The sequence below is a fragment of the Camarhynchus parvulus genome, chromosome 4 (assembly GCF_901933205.1).
Source record: "Camarhynchus parvulus chromosome 4, STF_HiC, whole genome shotgun sequence".
In the NCBI taxonomy this organism is placed as follows: domain Eukaryota; kingdom Metazoa; phylum Chordata; class Aves; order Passeriformes; family Thraupidae; genus Camarhynchus; species Camarhynchus parvulus.
Genome location: NC_044574.1, coordinates 56,226,165 through 56,241,710, shown reverse-complemented (window position 1 = coordinate 56,241,710; position 15,546 = coordinate 56,226,165). Strand labels below are relative to the sequence as shown.

General features: G+C 42.6%; 1 protein-coding gene across 7 annotated transcripts in view; it reads right to left on the bottom strand.

Annotated features, from left to right (window-relative positions):
* ARHGAP24 (Rho GTPase activating protein 24) overlaps positions 1–15,546 on the bottom strand; it is a 184,413-nt gene that overhangs the window by 19,742 nt on the left and 149,125 nt on the right. For 6 of the 7 annotated variants that reach the window (XM_030948382.1, XM_030948385.1, XM_030948384.1 and 3 more), the window contains one exon: positions 10,437–10,559. In XM_030948382.1, coding sequence (XP_030804242.1) covers positions 10,437–10,559 — 123 coding nt within the window. Of the gene's footprint in view, positions 1–6,264; positions 6,544–10,436; positions 10,560–15,546 lie in introns of those variants that run through there. The other variant, XM_030948389.1, reaches the window with a different exon arrangement.

The window sequence follows — 15,546 nt, the reverse complement described above, 5'->3', positions numbered from 1 at the left end:
GTGTACATTTTTCCTTTAACAAAAAGGTAACTTACACCTCAGTTGTAGGTAGGACAGCTGCCTTGCAAATGCTTAAAGATGTAGGACAGGTCTCAAGTTACCCAGATGGAAGGTCTGAGGTTGGTAGTTACAAGCAATTATTTTTACTGTAGCAGAGGAAGTAACTGGAGAGAGCAAATGATGTCCTGCTAAGACATGCAGAGAGTCTCTGAGATGCAGAGCAGTGTATTTTGTGATTTCCATGGTACCCACACTTAGGGATGCCAAAACCAGCAGTAGGTAAGGGGAATGAACATCACACAGTCACTTGCTATTACTGCTTTTGTACACGCTGTACAGAACCCGGAGCCCAACAATTAGCAGTTAAAGAAGGAATTTTTGCAATTTCAGAGTCAAGCTTAGAAGAATATTGACAGAAGTAGCATCCACAAAGTTTGGGGCCTTGAGGTGGGCAAAGGAGTTAAGTATGCTAAGTATGTTTTCTTAATTATTGCATATCTTCCTAAACTCCTAAAAACTGACTACGGGAATGGGAGGAGTATTAACAGAATTTGTGTTTCCTGTAATTTTCCAAGTTCAGAGTTGCAGCTGGATGACACAAAGAAAATCCTCAAGTCCTTCCACTTGCTACACACTCCTCAAAGTAGGGGAATTAGGGAGGAAGGTCCACTGAAAGTCAGTTAAGGCATCTGTGTGATTATGAGACTCTGGGGATTTCAAAGCTGTTAATACATGAGAAGGGTGCACTTCAGTGCCCCCCAGTCTGTCCCTTCTCCCAGCTGAATGAGCTCCATTATCTCTGCGTCTCCCCAAAGAGCAAGTGCTCTAGCTCCCCAACCCCTTAGTGATCCTTTGCTCAACTCACATTACTTATTATCTCCACCTCCTGGGTTTGATGGGTTTTTGTTTGTTAAACGATACAATATTTGGATATGGTCTAAAAAATGTTAAGCAGAAGACATTAATCACCTTCCTCCTTCTGCTAGCTCTGCTTCTGCTGATACTGCCCAGACTGCTGTCAAATCTTTCTTGCTGCCAGGTCCACTGCTGGCTTGTGTCCAGCTTTCTGTCCCCCAGGACACCCAGGTTCCTTCCCCAGAGTTGTTTCCCTGGGGTTATTTCTTCTTAGGTACAAGACTGGGCCATCCTACTCCAGTTTGCCCTATGAACATACTGCCTAAGCCTCCTTGCAAGAACGCATGAGATTTCCTGGTTTTAAACACAAGACTTTTTGCCTCTTTTCAAACAAAATATGATAGGATATTCAAATTATACCAGAATGTACGCATAACTACACTTCATGCCCGCTGACAGTACAATTAGCAGGAATAAGCTTTCTGCTACTGGTTATACCTTCTTCTCACCATGCTAACTTTCTTTAATCAGTAATGTGCATATTGCAGCTTCCATTTGTAGGAGAGAGTAAGTTCTTAGACCAGAGTGCTTTGGAACTCCTATTAGTAATGACACTGCAGTCAAAATACATCACTTTCTATTAAAACATTTTTTGATGCTGCCTTTTTTTTTGTTCATTTTAAAACTGGTTTTCAAAGCACATCTAACAGATAATGCATAAAATCAGAATAAGGGCATTTTGTGCAGTGAGAGCAAAATCCCTTACTGTATTATTATAAATTGCTGATACACCACAACACAAATGTAGTGAAAACAGGTGGGAACCAGAAAGCACTAAGATGTCTGTAACTGGAATTAAACACTATTTTTCAATTTGTTTGGCACTGGAATTAATCTCAGGAAGACTTGGGTTGGTGTCTAAGTGTAGGCTGAACAAGATTCTCCAAAGGAAGCATTTCCTCCACCTAACAAACATGGAACACTGCACCAGGCAGCACTTGGCCATGAAATGAATCAGTCGCGATAAGCCTGTACAAATATTGACTTAAGTTACAGACTTGCTGATGCCTTATGGCAAAGGCACTCTCTGTTGCCAGGGGCAGAAGGGACAGAAACATGACAACTCTGCTCCCACATCATGTTGCCATGTCTTCTACCTGCCTCATCATCCTTCTGGTGTCTCCTGGGCAAGGCATACCTTCTCCCACTGCCCCTCTCTAATGCTTTCATCCCCTCTCATGCCACAGCTAAAACTGCTACAGAGATGCTGCAGATGAACAGTCCACAAGCCTTAAGGGGTTGACTATTTGGAAGCAAAGGTATTCCTGTGAAAACTGCAGTTCCATTATGTTTGGCAGAGAAAATGATGAACACTATCAGCTGTAATGGGTAACTACTTGCCCCTCCTTTACAAAGAAGAAAGGAAAAGACAGTCCAAGCTATGGAGACTAGATTATAACCAAAATCACTGAGATAATCTCAAATGCTGTTTCTTAGGAGTAAATTTCCACTACAGTAACTAAACAAGAACATCTCTGTTGGAGAAGGAAGTAGAAGAGAGCCCTCATAACTCATGTTCTAATCCAAACTCAAGTGGCTCCTAAATCTCAATGTCTTCAAAATCCAGAAATACACAGATACACAAGAGCTGATCTATCTGTGCCTTGGTTTATCCTTGGGATAGGGTACTAGAGGAGAAACAAATCAACAAGAAACCATGAGATTCAGAATAGCACTGGTTTGGCTTCCCCACAGCTGGTGGAAGGCAGGGAAATGCACAGCATCCAGTTCTGACCAGTCATTAGATTTAATCAGCAGAACTGCTTTTTCAGAGAGCCCTTGCGGGTCTGTAAAGCTATATCCAATTAAGCCAAGATCACGCATAACATCAAAGAGGAAAATCACATGCTGGTAAAGGGCATGCTGAGCAGTTACTCATTAACTAGAACATTCCCGTGGCACAAGTTTTGTAAACACTTTGAGAAACTGGGTTTCCATGCTTAACAGATACCCAAAAACCTCATGAAAAACACCACAGTGCTGTATGCAAATTCTGCATGTGTCTTCAGGAGCTGTGGAAGCACTGTGGTTATTTTTCATGGTACACAGTCACAATTAGAGTATGGCTTTAAAATCTAAGAATGCTATTAGTCAATGATTTCCTCAGCTAACTGAACACAGGCAGGCATCACATCTAAAGTCCATGGACTTCTAATTCAGGAGGAAAAAAGGAGAAAAATCTAGGTGGCCATTCTCCTGTAAGGAATGGCTTAAAATAAGGAATATCCCAAAAAAGGCCACCTGCCACTCTAGATCCACCACAGCACACACATTCAGTGAGCCAGAAGGTTTCAGACAGCAAAAGGCACTGAGGGCTGATGTTTTCATAGATGGCCCACACCTGTACGTGTGCAGCGAAGGATCGAGGGAGCCTGGTGCTTGCAAAACAAGTTCTGGTTTCACGGGCTGTACTGATCAGAAAGGGTCAGTTAAGGTTAAAGGAACTGATCTCAGCTTAGAATCTGGATGGGAATTTTTGAACAGCTCTTAATTCTTCTTCAGTAATTCATTGACAGAAAATAAGAGATCAGATGAATGGCTTCCAGCAGTGGGGCTGGGAACAAAGGTCCTGCAATAACACAAAGAAGTGGCTTCCATGACCACGTAACACCTAGTAAAGAGCTTTTAATCATTATTTTCCATCACCTCTCTGCTCAGATGTTCTCCAGCAGTATGGGCTGTTTTGAGTGGATCAAAGACAGGAAGTATTTTCTTCTTCTCTACAGAATTTTGTAAAGTACAGGAGAGGAAAAACCCCACCAAAACCAGTGGCAGCAGAATTTTGTTCCTGCCTGAATAATTTTCTTCTCTTCAAGACTTCTCCCAACCCCACACTCAGTGTGATGCTGGCAGTAGAGAAAGTAAGATAAACTCCCACCCTGGAGTTTAGAACATATGCACACCCCAATAATCTGCTTGCAAAACCAACTCTGATACAAGAGCAGCATTAGATACAGGAAGGGAAAGGAGACAATCTTGAAACACATCACCAGGAACTTGTCACAGTTGATCACATCAGAGCCTGCACTATTTCTCTGGCCACAGTCAATGCCACCCCCTTCTCCACAACTCTGTCTGCCCAAATTCACCGCATTATTGAATGTTCTCAACACTACATGCCTCCTCAAATACTGCTTTCTCCACTGACCTTGCATATTCTCTATGGAAGTTCTTGTGGTGGTACTTAAACAGAGAGCATCTGCTTCAAACTGCAGTTTAAAGATGTTTGCCTCTGTCTCTGTTCAGATGCTGCCCTTTGAACTTTGACTTCTCCTATGATGTGACTCCCACACCCCAAAAGTCTGGCATCTAATTTTCTGGTGCCAACCACAATGGAACTTTGATCTGGATTTCCAGGAGGAGTTCTATACCTGATGTCATTGGTGAAGATGATGTCATGATTCTCTTACACATCTTCCCATGACTAGCCAGTGCTTTTTCCCCTGCTCATTTTATTTTCTGCATCATGTTGCACAGCTTAGATCTAATTGATCTGCTTTATGCAATTATGGATTAGGTTTACAGAAGGCTAATTTTGCCTTTTTTTATACTTAGGTATACAATCTGCAAATGAAGTTGCAATAATTCAGTAAACCAATTAATAAGACAAGTGTAGTTAGCCTAATGTGCCAGTGCCACCACAGTAAGGGCTTGACTGAATCCAGTTAATATCTGTTAATCTTTCTGTTGACTTCAGTGGGATAAGCATCAAGTTAAATACATGCCCCAGCACTCCACAGCTCTGATCTAGGAGCCTTGACAGAAAATGTATCTAAGAAAGCAACCAAAACAAATTTTACATAGAGGAAAGCAAATTAGCAGCATCACCTCCATCACTGTCCTATGCCCCAAGTGCAGCTGCTTCACTTGGGAGTTTTAGGCATGGAGAGTTTCTGTATCAGAACATATGGGGGAAGAATCAACAGCTGAAGCTCTTGTACCCAGGCACAAAGGCAGCTGTCTGCAAAATTATCAGTTAATCCTTTATTCAACTTCCAAGCATTTCTCAAAATAGTTAAGGGCATAAACGGGGCACAGGCAGCTCTAATTCACACCAACACCTTGAAATGCAATACACACGCACATCCTCCTGGGCAGCCTCCAGCAGGACTGAACTCCAGCCACCAAGGGCCTTGGGGAGGGAGGGTACAGGGGAACAAGCAGCTCCCAGTGCTACCTCAGCTGCATGTGATAGCTGATCTCTGCAGCAGTTCTGCAGTGAGCCCCTCGCTGGCTGCGATCCTTCCTTCCAAGACATCGCCCCTGACTGCCTGCTCGCCAACTCTCGAAAGCAATGATGTCACTCCACTGCTGCTGAGGCTTGGGAGCAAAGAGCTGCCTGCTCCTGCAAAAGGGCAAATGGCAGCAGGGGGCAACAGCTGAGGAAGCAGCAGCAGAAGAAGGCAACAGAATTTGCATAATTTGTACATATTATTTGTAAAATTCATAAAATAATTTCTCATGCGTCAGAAGAACATGACAATGTAGCCCTTTCACTTGGATTTCTCAGTCCAGCAGAGCTTTTAAAACAGCACTAATATCCATCCTCTTTTTCCCTCCACACAAAGTTTTTGTCCTTGTCATGGAAACAGTTTCTCCCCACCCATCCCAAGTGCCCTAGCACCTTACTATCCCTCGTTGTATCTCTGTTTCAGACATGTGTTTCCCTTCCAGTGCTTTCAGCTGACATATTATGACATCCAGTCTCCTCTTTGCCCTCTTACCCCGAGTATTTCCATGCTCTGCTTCTACAGGGGTATGTGCAATGCAAAACAAAACTGGCTATAAAATGCAGCAGGTGAAAAGGCAAATGCAGGCTGCAGGGCAGCACGATGAAGCGGCAATGCAGCCCTTGCACCAGGACAGTGCATTGTAGAGCTACACTTCATTCCATCAGAAACCTCTGAATTCAAGGACTCAAGCTTCTGCACAGATAAACATTGTTCACCTTGCTTTGCTCCCTCTCTTCTCCCTCCATCATCCCACACAAACAAAATGCAAATATTAACTCTCTTTCCTGATGTTCTGCCAAACAAGCAACTCAGAGCATCACAGGTCTAATTCCCTCGGTGTTCTCACTCAATTCTGCTCAGAGGCACTGCAATGATCTTGTCTCATTCCACCTCGTTCCTGCATTCATGGGCTATTATGTAGAGGAGACAGTATCTGTAGCCAGCTACAAACAAACGAACAAAGGAGTAAATAAATCATTCGTGGAATGTTGGCATCTGCATTGTTTAATGCCTTTTATTTGGGTGCTCTCATCTGCCCCTGCACACAGAGCCCCCTTGCCTTCTCAGAAGCCACGGCCTCACCAGCCCAGCAGAGCAAAGCACAGAGCACACCTACCTTTGCGGAAACTAAAGCACCGCTTAATTCTCCTGTAAGTAGTTTTGGGAATGAAGGGAGCTGCTGCTAAGGCACCTGGGCTGCGGACTCCAGCATTCCTGTCTTCAGGCATCATACAGGCCAGAGCCCCCACGTCCCTCCAAAGCTCTCCTTCACCAGCAGCATCCAGACAAAACACCACAATTAATCATCGCTACTGACTGCTGAGGAGTTTTTGTAATAGTGTATTTTCCTCTGGAGCTAGGAGATTTGTGGTCTTCTAGATCTTGGGCAGGGCTTGAAACGATCTCGATGTTCTCTTCCCTGCTTCAGTTTTGCTTTGGGGAACAATTTTTTTCCATCTATTTCCCTTAGTTTCTTTTATTTCCTGCAGTGAGACAACTGCCTATTATGCAATGTCACAACAAAAGAGTTTCAGCAAAAATATGTATCTTCCATTCAAAAAAAGTGCCTGCACAGATGGACGGGAGAAAGACCTCTTCCTCCCGGCTGGAACAGGAGGCTGAGCGCCAGAGACTCTAATTCCACAGCAAAAGCTCAGCACTGTGCAGTGTGCAAGGGGAAAGAGAAGAACAATACCAAAAAGGCCACGGCAGAATCCTTCAGGATACAGCACTCGTCTCTGGCACCCTTTATTTCCACAACCAAGAAGCAAAAATAACAGTCCCTTCTCCCGAAAGGCTCTTTGTCCGTACCAGATTCCTCCCAAAAGTCCTTTTATACGGCCAGCTCCTCGTGTGATGCTCTCACGGGCTTCTCGCTTGTTTTATTGCCTTCCAACTACCGGGAGCTCTCCCGGGAGAGGCGCGTCAGATGCGGCAGCGGCGCATCCTTGCCGGCAGGATCCCAGGAGCCGCTGAGGAATCCGTGCCTGCAGCAGGGGGATGCTCTGGCAGCAGGGCTGGCGGCAGGGCTGGCAGCAGGGCTGGTGGCAGAGCTGGCAGCAGGGCTGGTGGCAGGGAAGGCTGTGCTGCTGCCGCCTGCGTGCAGCAGGTGCGGGGAGGACGCGGCGCGGCAGCCGCAGCGCAGGTTTGTGGCTCCTCGGGTGACTTTGAGTTGACTTCAGGCTGTGCCTGTCATGTGCGGCGGCTGGGAGAGCGAGCAGGCTGCGCCCGGCTCCTGCAGGAGGTGCCAGACCTTACACTACTACCTACCCCTGCTAAAATGCTCATGCTCCTTCTTCTCGCCTCCTCCCTCCCCGCTTACTTGCAGGCTCTGTAAAAAATTGCCTTTTTAATCTAATCAGGAAGGGAATTTCATGTGCAAACAGGCATTACATGCCCTGCCTCATCTGCATTTCTTTTCCCTTTCAGATTTTTCTTTCCACAGTCACCTTATTCTTCTGGTGCAAAAAACAACCTATTTCTGATGAGCTTAGCAGATTCCCACCTGCCCCCCTCCCATCTTCTCCCTCCAGCACAGGTTAACAAATAACAATTTAATGATAAGGTTAATTATTTACAGAGCTCCTCGCTCTGGTACCAGGAGTCTTCTCCTGCTGCCAGACAAACTTTAAATATTAGTGGCTCGGCAAGGCTTGTACACATCCGCTACACACACACACAAACACAGAGCTTACTTACAATGCTTAAAAAAACCAGAAAATTCACATTACCCAAAGTGGCACTTGACTTGTGTGACACCAGGCGATTGTGGTTTACCATTAAGGACTGAAATTCAGGAAGCTGATATAAAACAAGTGTTTTGATTAATTAGCTGTCTGAAAAAATTTTGTGTTGCAAGTAATTACTTGTTAGTGGCTAGTCATCATCATGTGATGGCAACTTTCCTGTATCTTTTTTAATATCTAAAACCGTTTTTAACTCCAGCAGCTACAGATTAGAGAGGCAGGCTCTTAAGACATCTTAAGGCAGAAGTGCCTGTCTTAGGAAGAGTCAGACTGTTGCAGCAGCTGTAGCAACATCCACATAGCAAGGATAATAAAAATGTGAGTGTGTCTGGTCATTCATAATTACAGAACAGTTAACAGGATTTATTTATACTTGTTAAGATAGCTCTGACTATCAAGTAGTGAATAAAATGGAGGACATGTTGGAAACTCAGTTCTTAATGGTGACACATCCAGGATACTGCCTTTGCCTTGTTATCACAGTCAAACCTTCTCCATGAACATTACACTCTATGTTCCAGCTATTTTTGCATTTTCCAGGGAGTTAACTGTTTGCTTCCCAAACAAACAACCCTGAATCGGTATACTTGCTCAAGAAACCCAAAAAGAAAAATAAGAACATACTTGGAAGTGTTTAAACTGCAAATGAATTGGAAAAGTAATGCAAGGATTGCACCCCTCTAGTTTCATGCAAATCAGCAAGTAAAATCCTCGGCAAGGTGCCTCCCTCAGTAACTGGCATTAAACATTGCTGCAACAATGATGATGTCCTGAGAATTTTCTTGGTGGCTGGAAGGATTCCCAGCTGCAAATCACAAATAGCTCTTGCCCTATAAAAAGCAAATGAGGAGCTGGTGAAGAAAGCACAGGGTCAGGACTTGAGAGATTTGGTTTCTATTTGTAGCCCTGTTCACTGACTTGCGCTAGAATTTAGTTTCACCTAATGGCAGCTCCCCACCTGTGACACATGGAGACACCTCCACTTGCAGGAGAACAGCAAGGCTGCCTCTCCCTACTATCTGCCACAGAAAGATACCGTGGTGCAGGAAGCACAAAAATCCACAAAGATACTCTCTGAAAAATCCACTTCTGCTAAGCCTCCAAATGTATTACTGCCACAGCAGCTTATGCTGCTACTGGACTGGAGTAGGAGAATGCTGAGGAGCTCAACACAAGGCCTACTCTCTGCAGAGAAAGATGGGGATGGGTAATCTTTGTGCTATATAAAAAAACAGGTTTCTTAACTAGCCTAAATACAGAAGACTGTTCTACTCATACCTTCCCTTTCCCAAACCAAGTCCATATACCTGTAGCAGTTCATGCCTTTTAAGATAAACCTTTCACTTTGTGAGTTTTGGGGTTTTTTGGCATGTTTTCCTTTTTTTAAAGCATCCTAAGACCTACATTCCCAGATTCAGGACTGTGCCATCTTATTTAACATAAAGGGTCAGATGCCAGTGACATGACTGCTTTGCACCATCTTTTCAAGGCACATTTTCCCAGGAGAAGCCAAGGAGAAGGCAATCATGTTCCAGAGATGCCAGGCAGGCCCTAGCTGGCCAAGTCCCTCAGTGCAGCCCACCAGTGAGGCCAAGGTCCTCTCCTAAACACTGTGTGACCTAAATAAAGCACAAAGGAAGATGAGTGACTTAGAAAAAAGCTTTCTTTAAAATTTCCATTAGTCTCTCCCTCCTCCCTCTTGTGTTCTACCTAGCAGTTAAGAGAAGGAAGTCAGCAAAAAGAGTTTTCAGCGATAACTGCACTTCTTGATTGTGAAACAGCGCAGACAATCCTGCCCTCCTTTTTTCCAGCAATCTGCAGACAACAATCATCATTTGCTGCAATACAGGTGTAGGAAAATATTTCTGGCCTCAGAGTTAGAGATTTGAGAGCTCCAAGGAACAGACTGATTAACATACAGACATTTTGTGCAAGAGTATCAATCCCACTCATATTATAATATAGATATTATCACCAGAATAGTAATGATGAAAATTAGTACAGTAATTTGCAACCCATTCAACATAAGAGAGCTTTTAAAAAAAGACAACTAGACTCCCAATGATAAATTTTGGTCCAGTACTACAGAAATCATTGGAGATGCCAATCAAATTGCCACACCGTTAGTGCCAATATTTGGAGCCACAGCTTTATATAATACTATTACTGCTCTTAGCTGTCACTGGCAGGAGAACTGCTGACAGCTTTTCCAACAGGCATTAAGAAACACCATGGATGGTTTTTCAGCTGGTGACCAAAGGAATTACCCTGCAGGAAAGCTGATTTCATACAAGACCAATCTTCTTTAAAACTTCCCCTCACACTATCATAGGCTATCCTCACCAAGGGAAGCAGTTCCAGACAGTTCAAAGTCTTTTAACTGAGCCCTCTGCATGGAAAACATGTTTACTCCACTTTTCTGGAAAGACCTAGACAATTCTCCTCTTTACTTCAAAACCCTGGCTGCGACTCAGAGATAACAGAAGAGCCCCTGTGAGCCTTTGTGCATCTGTGAGCGCAGCATGTTCCCTGGGTGACTCACCTCCTCCAAAGGGTGCCCAGATAACCCTGCGGATGGATTTCACCCAATCCTCCATGTCATTCTGCGTGCTCGCCATGAGGAGGTAGGTCTCATGATTGGCTGTCATCCGCTCCCGGTCTCCTCCTGCAACACAAGAGAATTGCACTTAGGAACCCTGTGGCTTCCCCGCCCAGCCAAGCTCCTGCCACTCTGGCTGCTGGAAGCACCAGAGCAAGCAGACATGGACACTGTGCCGTGCAGTGCTTGCTGACAGACATGGCATGAAAAGAAGGTCCTGTAAGTACATTCCCCATGAGACACTGAGAAGCTGTCATGCTTCCAAAAGGAAATGAGAGGATAAATGTCATCAGTAAACAAAAACAGCCCCATGCTGTTCCAAGAACCACGGGGGCCTGCGCTAATCTGTAACTTGATACAGGCACTGGAAATTTTGCAGCAGTTACTGTACCACGATGGAGATAATAAATGCAGAGACTGATAAGGGCGCTTTGAACAAGTGGGGATGACTCCATTCTTATTTTCAGGAACACACTGTGCCACACTGAGGGCAGTAACACTTGATACACCAAGTGCTGCTGTGACTCCCTAAGGAGAAGGCAGACGACAGGGTACAGCCCGCTGCCTTGGACGGCTCTGATGAGGATTAGATTAAAAGGGAACACGATGCCTTTTTATCCTTTCTTTCAAGAATGGGCCCACACTAAGAAGGTCAAAACCAGAACTTGGCTTGCCACAGCTCCATGTTTTCAGACCTGTAGTACTGTTTCATCTCCATTCTAAAAGGTACCTTAGTGCAAGGGCACTGAGGATTCAAACCACCTTTCCAGCACTGCAGAATGCCAAACCCTTCCAGAAAAAGAGTGGCATTTTAATGTCCTTTCACTGAGCCAAGGGCATACACGAGTACTTCACACACAAATGCAATGCACCTAGAAATCCTGTCAGTCCTGTATTCACATCTTTCCAGCTTCTTACATTCCCATTTTTTATCCTAGTGATATCTAAAGTAAATATCTCTGCTCATTACAGCAGGAATACTGCTCCTGGAAGAGTGCCACGCTTAGTGCTGGGCATTCAAACAGCTAGGAATTTAAAGAGAAATTTCTTAAGGACTAGAAAATCCTGGCCCAAGTATTCTGTATTAATCTACTCTTGTAGACCATGCTTTACAGAAGAACTATAACAGGACAACTGTAAAAGGGATTTAACTGAAACTTTGAATGCAAAAGCCAGACATTGGTAGATTCTACTGAAAATTTATTCTTCATGATTGCATCATTATTCAAAACTTAAATTTTAACTTGGAGATAAACAGAGATTCTGGTTTTCTACAGCCAAAACTCAGCCATTCATATGCCCTATGCTCCCCAAAAAAGCATCAAAACAAATAATGCAACAACCTGAACTACAGTACATTTTAGAACATACCACAGTTTAAAAGTCTAAAGAGAAGTGCTTTTTTTTTCTAAGATATAGTAGGATGAATCTACATTAAGTGTCAATACTAGAGAAATATCAAGATTTTTTTTTTAATCTTTTCAGTGACTAGCCCAAGGTCAGGATAGAACATGGGCCTTACTTCTATGCTATGTTCCATCTTTTACCACAGAGAATGAGGGTAAGGGGACAGGGAAGCATCAGAATCCCAGACCTTAACATTCCACATTAACCCTGCCCTGCAGAAAACACATTAAAGGCCCTGGGAACTTGCTCCTCATTTTTGCCTTTTACATATCCATTTTGACCAGAAAAAGGACAGATTTCTCACTCAAGGACAAAAAAGGAGACATGATACTACCTTCAGTTTACTTCAACAGGCCTATTTTACATATCATCTATAATTCTCACCCTAAAAAGGCCAAAAAATAAGGATAGAAGCATAAAACCGCAATATAGTCTTAGAGCTATTAAATATAATAGTAATAAATACAGCATAGAGAAAAATAATGCACACCAATTGAATCCTTTCTGCAGCTTATAAAACCTGAAGAAATTATTTATCTTATCATACTGCACTGCAGCTCCTTTTCATTTCAGTGGACTAGGATCTTGCAAGGTGCCCCACAAAAAAAACCAAAAAACCACCACCAAAAAACATGCATAAGCATAATATATATCAGATCCAGCAATGAAAAAAAACGTGGTGATGTGGCTTTTTCACTCAAGAGACAACAAAAAATATGACACGTGATGGTCCTCTCAGGTGCTGCCCGATTGATCCATATTCTTTTAATAGCCTGCATATTTAAATTCAACAGATTATGTAATACTTGCTTAACAGATGATGTAGTATTTACCAAACTACCATGTTATGACAAATTGGAGGGTGTTCTCTAGATAGAGTGGATTAATCCCAGAAGTCTAGCTAGCTTATTTACAGTGCGAATTCCAGAGCAGTACTTTAGCTCAGGTAAACACCCACTGAGCCAACACACAATCAGCCTGATTTTGCAGAGAAGGAAAGCATAATGTTTGGTTACATTACCTTGTTATGAGAAAGTGACGCTTTCCTAACAGAAAGAGCTTCATCATTTTACAGCAATTTTGGATCTACTTTGCAATTCATGTCCCTTTCTTTCACACACAATATTGGATCTTGCAGGGTTCTCCTACTTGCGTGTTAATGTAGATATTATTCATTAACTAAAGCTTCATTAAAAGGTTTTTTGGGATACAATAGCACTTGGATTTGTGTTTTACTGCAAATATTAATTTTAATTTAATTTTTTAATTAAATTAAAAAATTGTGTTTTACTGCAAATTTTTACTGCAAAAATTAATATAATTTAAAATATTAGGGAGACTATATTTTAAATTCAAAATTTACAAGATGAGACAAAAAGAAATTACCATTATTTGGAAAAGAAGTCATCTCAGATGAGAAGTATCAGAAAAACAAAAACAGAATCAGGACCTTTCTGAATTTTCAGTAGGTCTGCAGGACACTTGTGAAAGACATTGTTTAGAATATGCACTTCCACTCTTTTTTCCTTTTAATACTTTTGTTATGATTACAATGAAGCATGAGGTGATCACAATCTCCAATAATCAGACATCTATTCATACCACAGATATCAGCATTAAGAACATCAACTTGAAAATGGTGCTCAGCATGAAGTCACATTGCAGATGTGAATCCATACTCTTTTCCATGTGCAAACCATAACCTATTTTACCAATATTGTTTTCTAGCTTCAGATGATGCCTTTTCAAATTTCCGTGCCTCATTCGCAGTCCAAGAAATGCCTGAGCCTGTGTGATGTGGCCTGGATGAGAACAGCCAACTCAAGGGGCTGGAGTATGAACTCCAATTTTTCCCCCATCTTTTTCCCTTTGTTAATTTGCAGGTGCCACAGGAGCTCAAAGAGCAGAACCCACCTGGCCAAAGAAGCTGACTGTGGCATGTTTGAAATAGAAAACTGCTGTTTGCACCAATGATGTGTATATACCATACATTCCAGCCTCTGGAAATGTCCAAAAGTAATTGGATCTACACTGTTTGGAGTCTCAGAATGACAATGTACCATCACATAATGTTACTCCTGTGGCCCTAACCAGACCCTAATTTGCTTTATTTCCTTGGCAGCAGCAGAAAGGAACTCTTATTCATTAAAGGGATCTATCCATAACACCCATATGGGTGCCCAGCGCTCTGTCCTGTTGCTCAGGGGCTCACTGACCCACAGATTGATGCTGCTGGTACCCCCACTACCAGCAAGAGATTTTAACAACTCTTGCCAACATCCAGAAAAAACAAAACAAAACAAAGCATCAAAAACAAAACAAGAAATCCCTACAATTAAAATACAAAGAGGCCAATTGCTGCAGGGATCCACTCTGCAGGGGAAAAAAGAGGGACCAGGCTGTGCTGGTGATGCAGCACCACAGCTCCCACTTGGAGAGGCACTGGGAGCAGAGACTGCATTTAAGGGGGGACAGCTCCCTGAAGTACCAGGCTCAACAGCTCTGCAGCTCCTTATGGCCCATCCATTAAAGGAGAAGGCACAGACATTCTGGCATCCAGTCCTGAAAGGTGTTTTTACTACTTTGTGGACTCTTCCTGTCTAAGCCAACACCTTTCCTTTACCTGGATGCACCCGGGCTGAACTCTGCACAAAGTACTGCCTTTGTCCTTTTAAAAGGATCTTGGATTTCCTGTGAACAGTGGTTCCAGCATTTCTTGAGAATGGAATGTGAAAGGATTAAATTCATACCAACTGTTTAAGTGAGAATTTTCTCCCAGGAGGAACATCAAAAAACTAGGATTAATCCGATTTTTTCTGAGCTGAGAATGTCATGGCCAACCTCACAAGAACATTCACATTCTAAACAGAAAATTTAAATAAAATTGGGGACCAATTTCAAAGTGAAACAGTTCCCTACTCCCTTGTGCATTTCTCTTAGCCACAGTTTCTGAAACCCCTAACAAGAGAAATCACTGAGTTTTCTCTAGAAACATCCTCCTGCTTGGATGCTTTATATTTGTCTCATCAGAAAAATGCTATATAGTAAAATTTTAGCCTTCTGATGTTTCAGATGAATACACTAAATGCACTAAATACACTTAATGAATACACTAATACCATTTGATATTCAAACAAACTCCTGGCTACTCACCACATCACAGCAGTCTTCTCTGTTCAGGTGGATGATAAGACTATGTGACTTACCATTCCTGATCAGGACTCAGTTAGTATTTCTTCACAATCAAAACACCAATAATCACGATAAAATTCGCAGCTCTTCTACTACACTTTGTGTTCCTAAATTTTCCCCTTTGCTGCAAAGGAACTGCACACTAACTGACATACTTAATCTATGTTTCTAGAAAAAACCCACCTGGATTTCCTTCATTAACTTTCATTTTAAGTATTTGTATTCAGACATTTTAATCTAAAGCAGAATTCATCTCAGCAAATTGTGGGGACAGAATATCAGAGAACAAGATGAACAACCTTATTCTCCTTTTTTTTTAATAATAAACTCCTTGTTCAAGAAAAAAAACAGAAATTTTTGGTTCCCCAACCTTAATAGTAAAAGCACAACTGCTTTAGGCACAGGTCTGACTTGACACACTGATGTGCTACAGTTCAAATCTACACATTTGTCT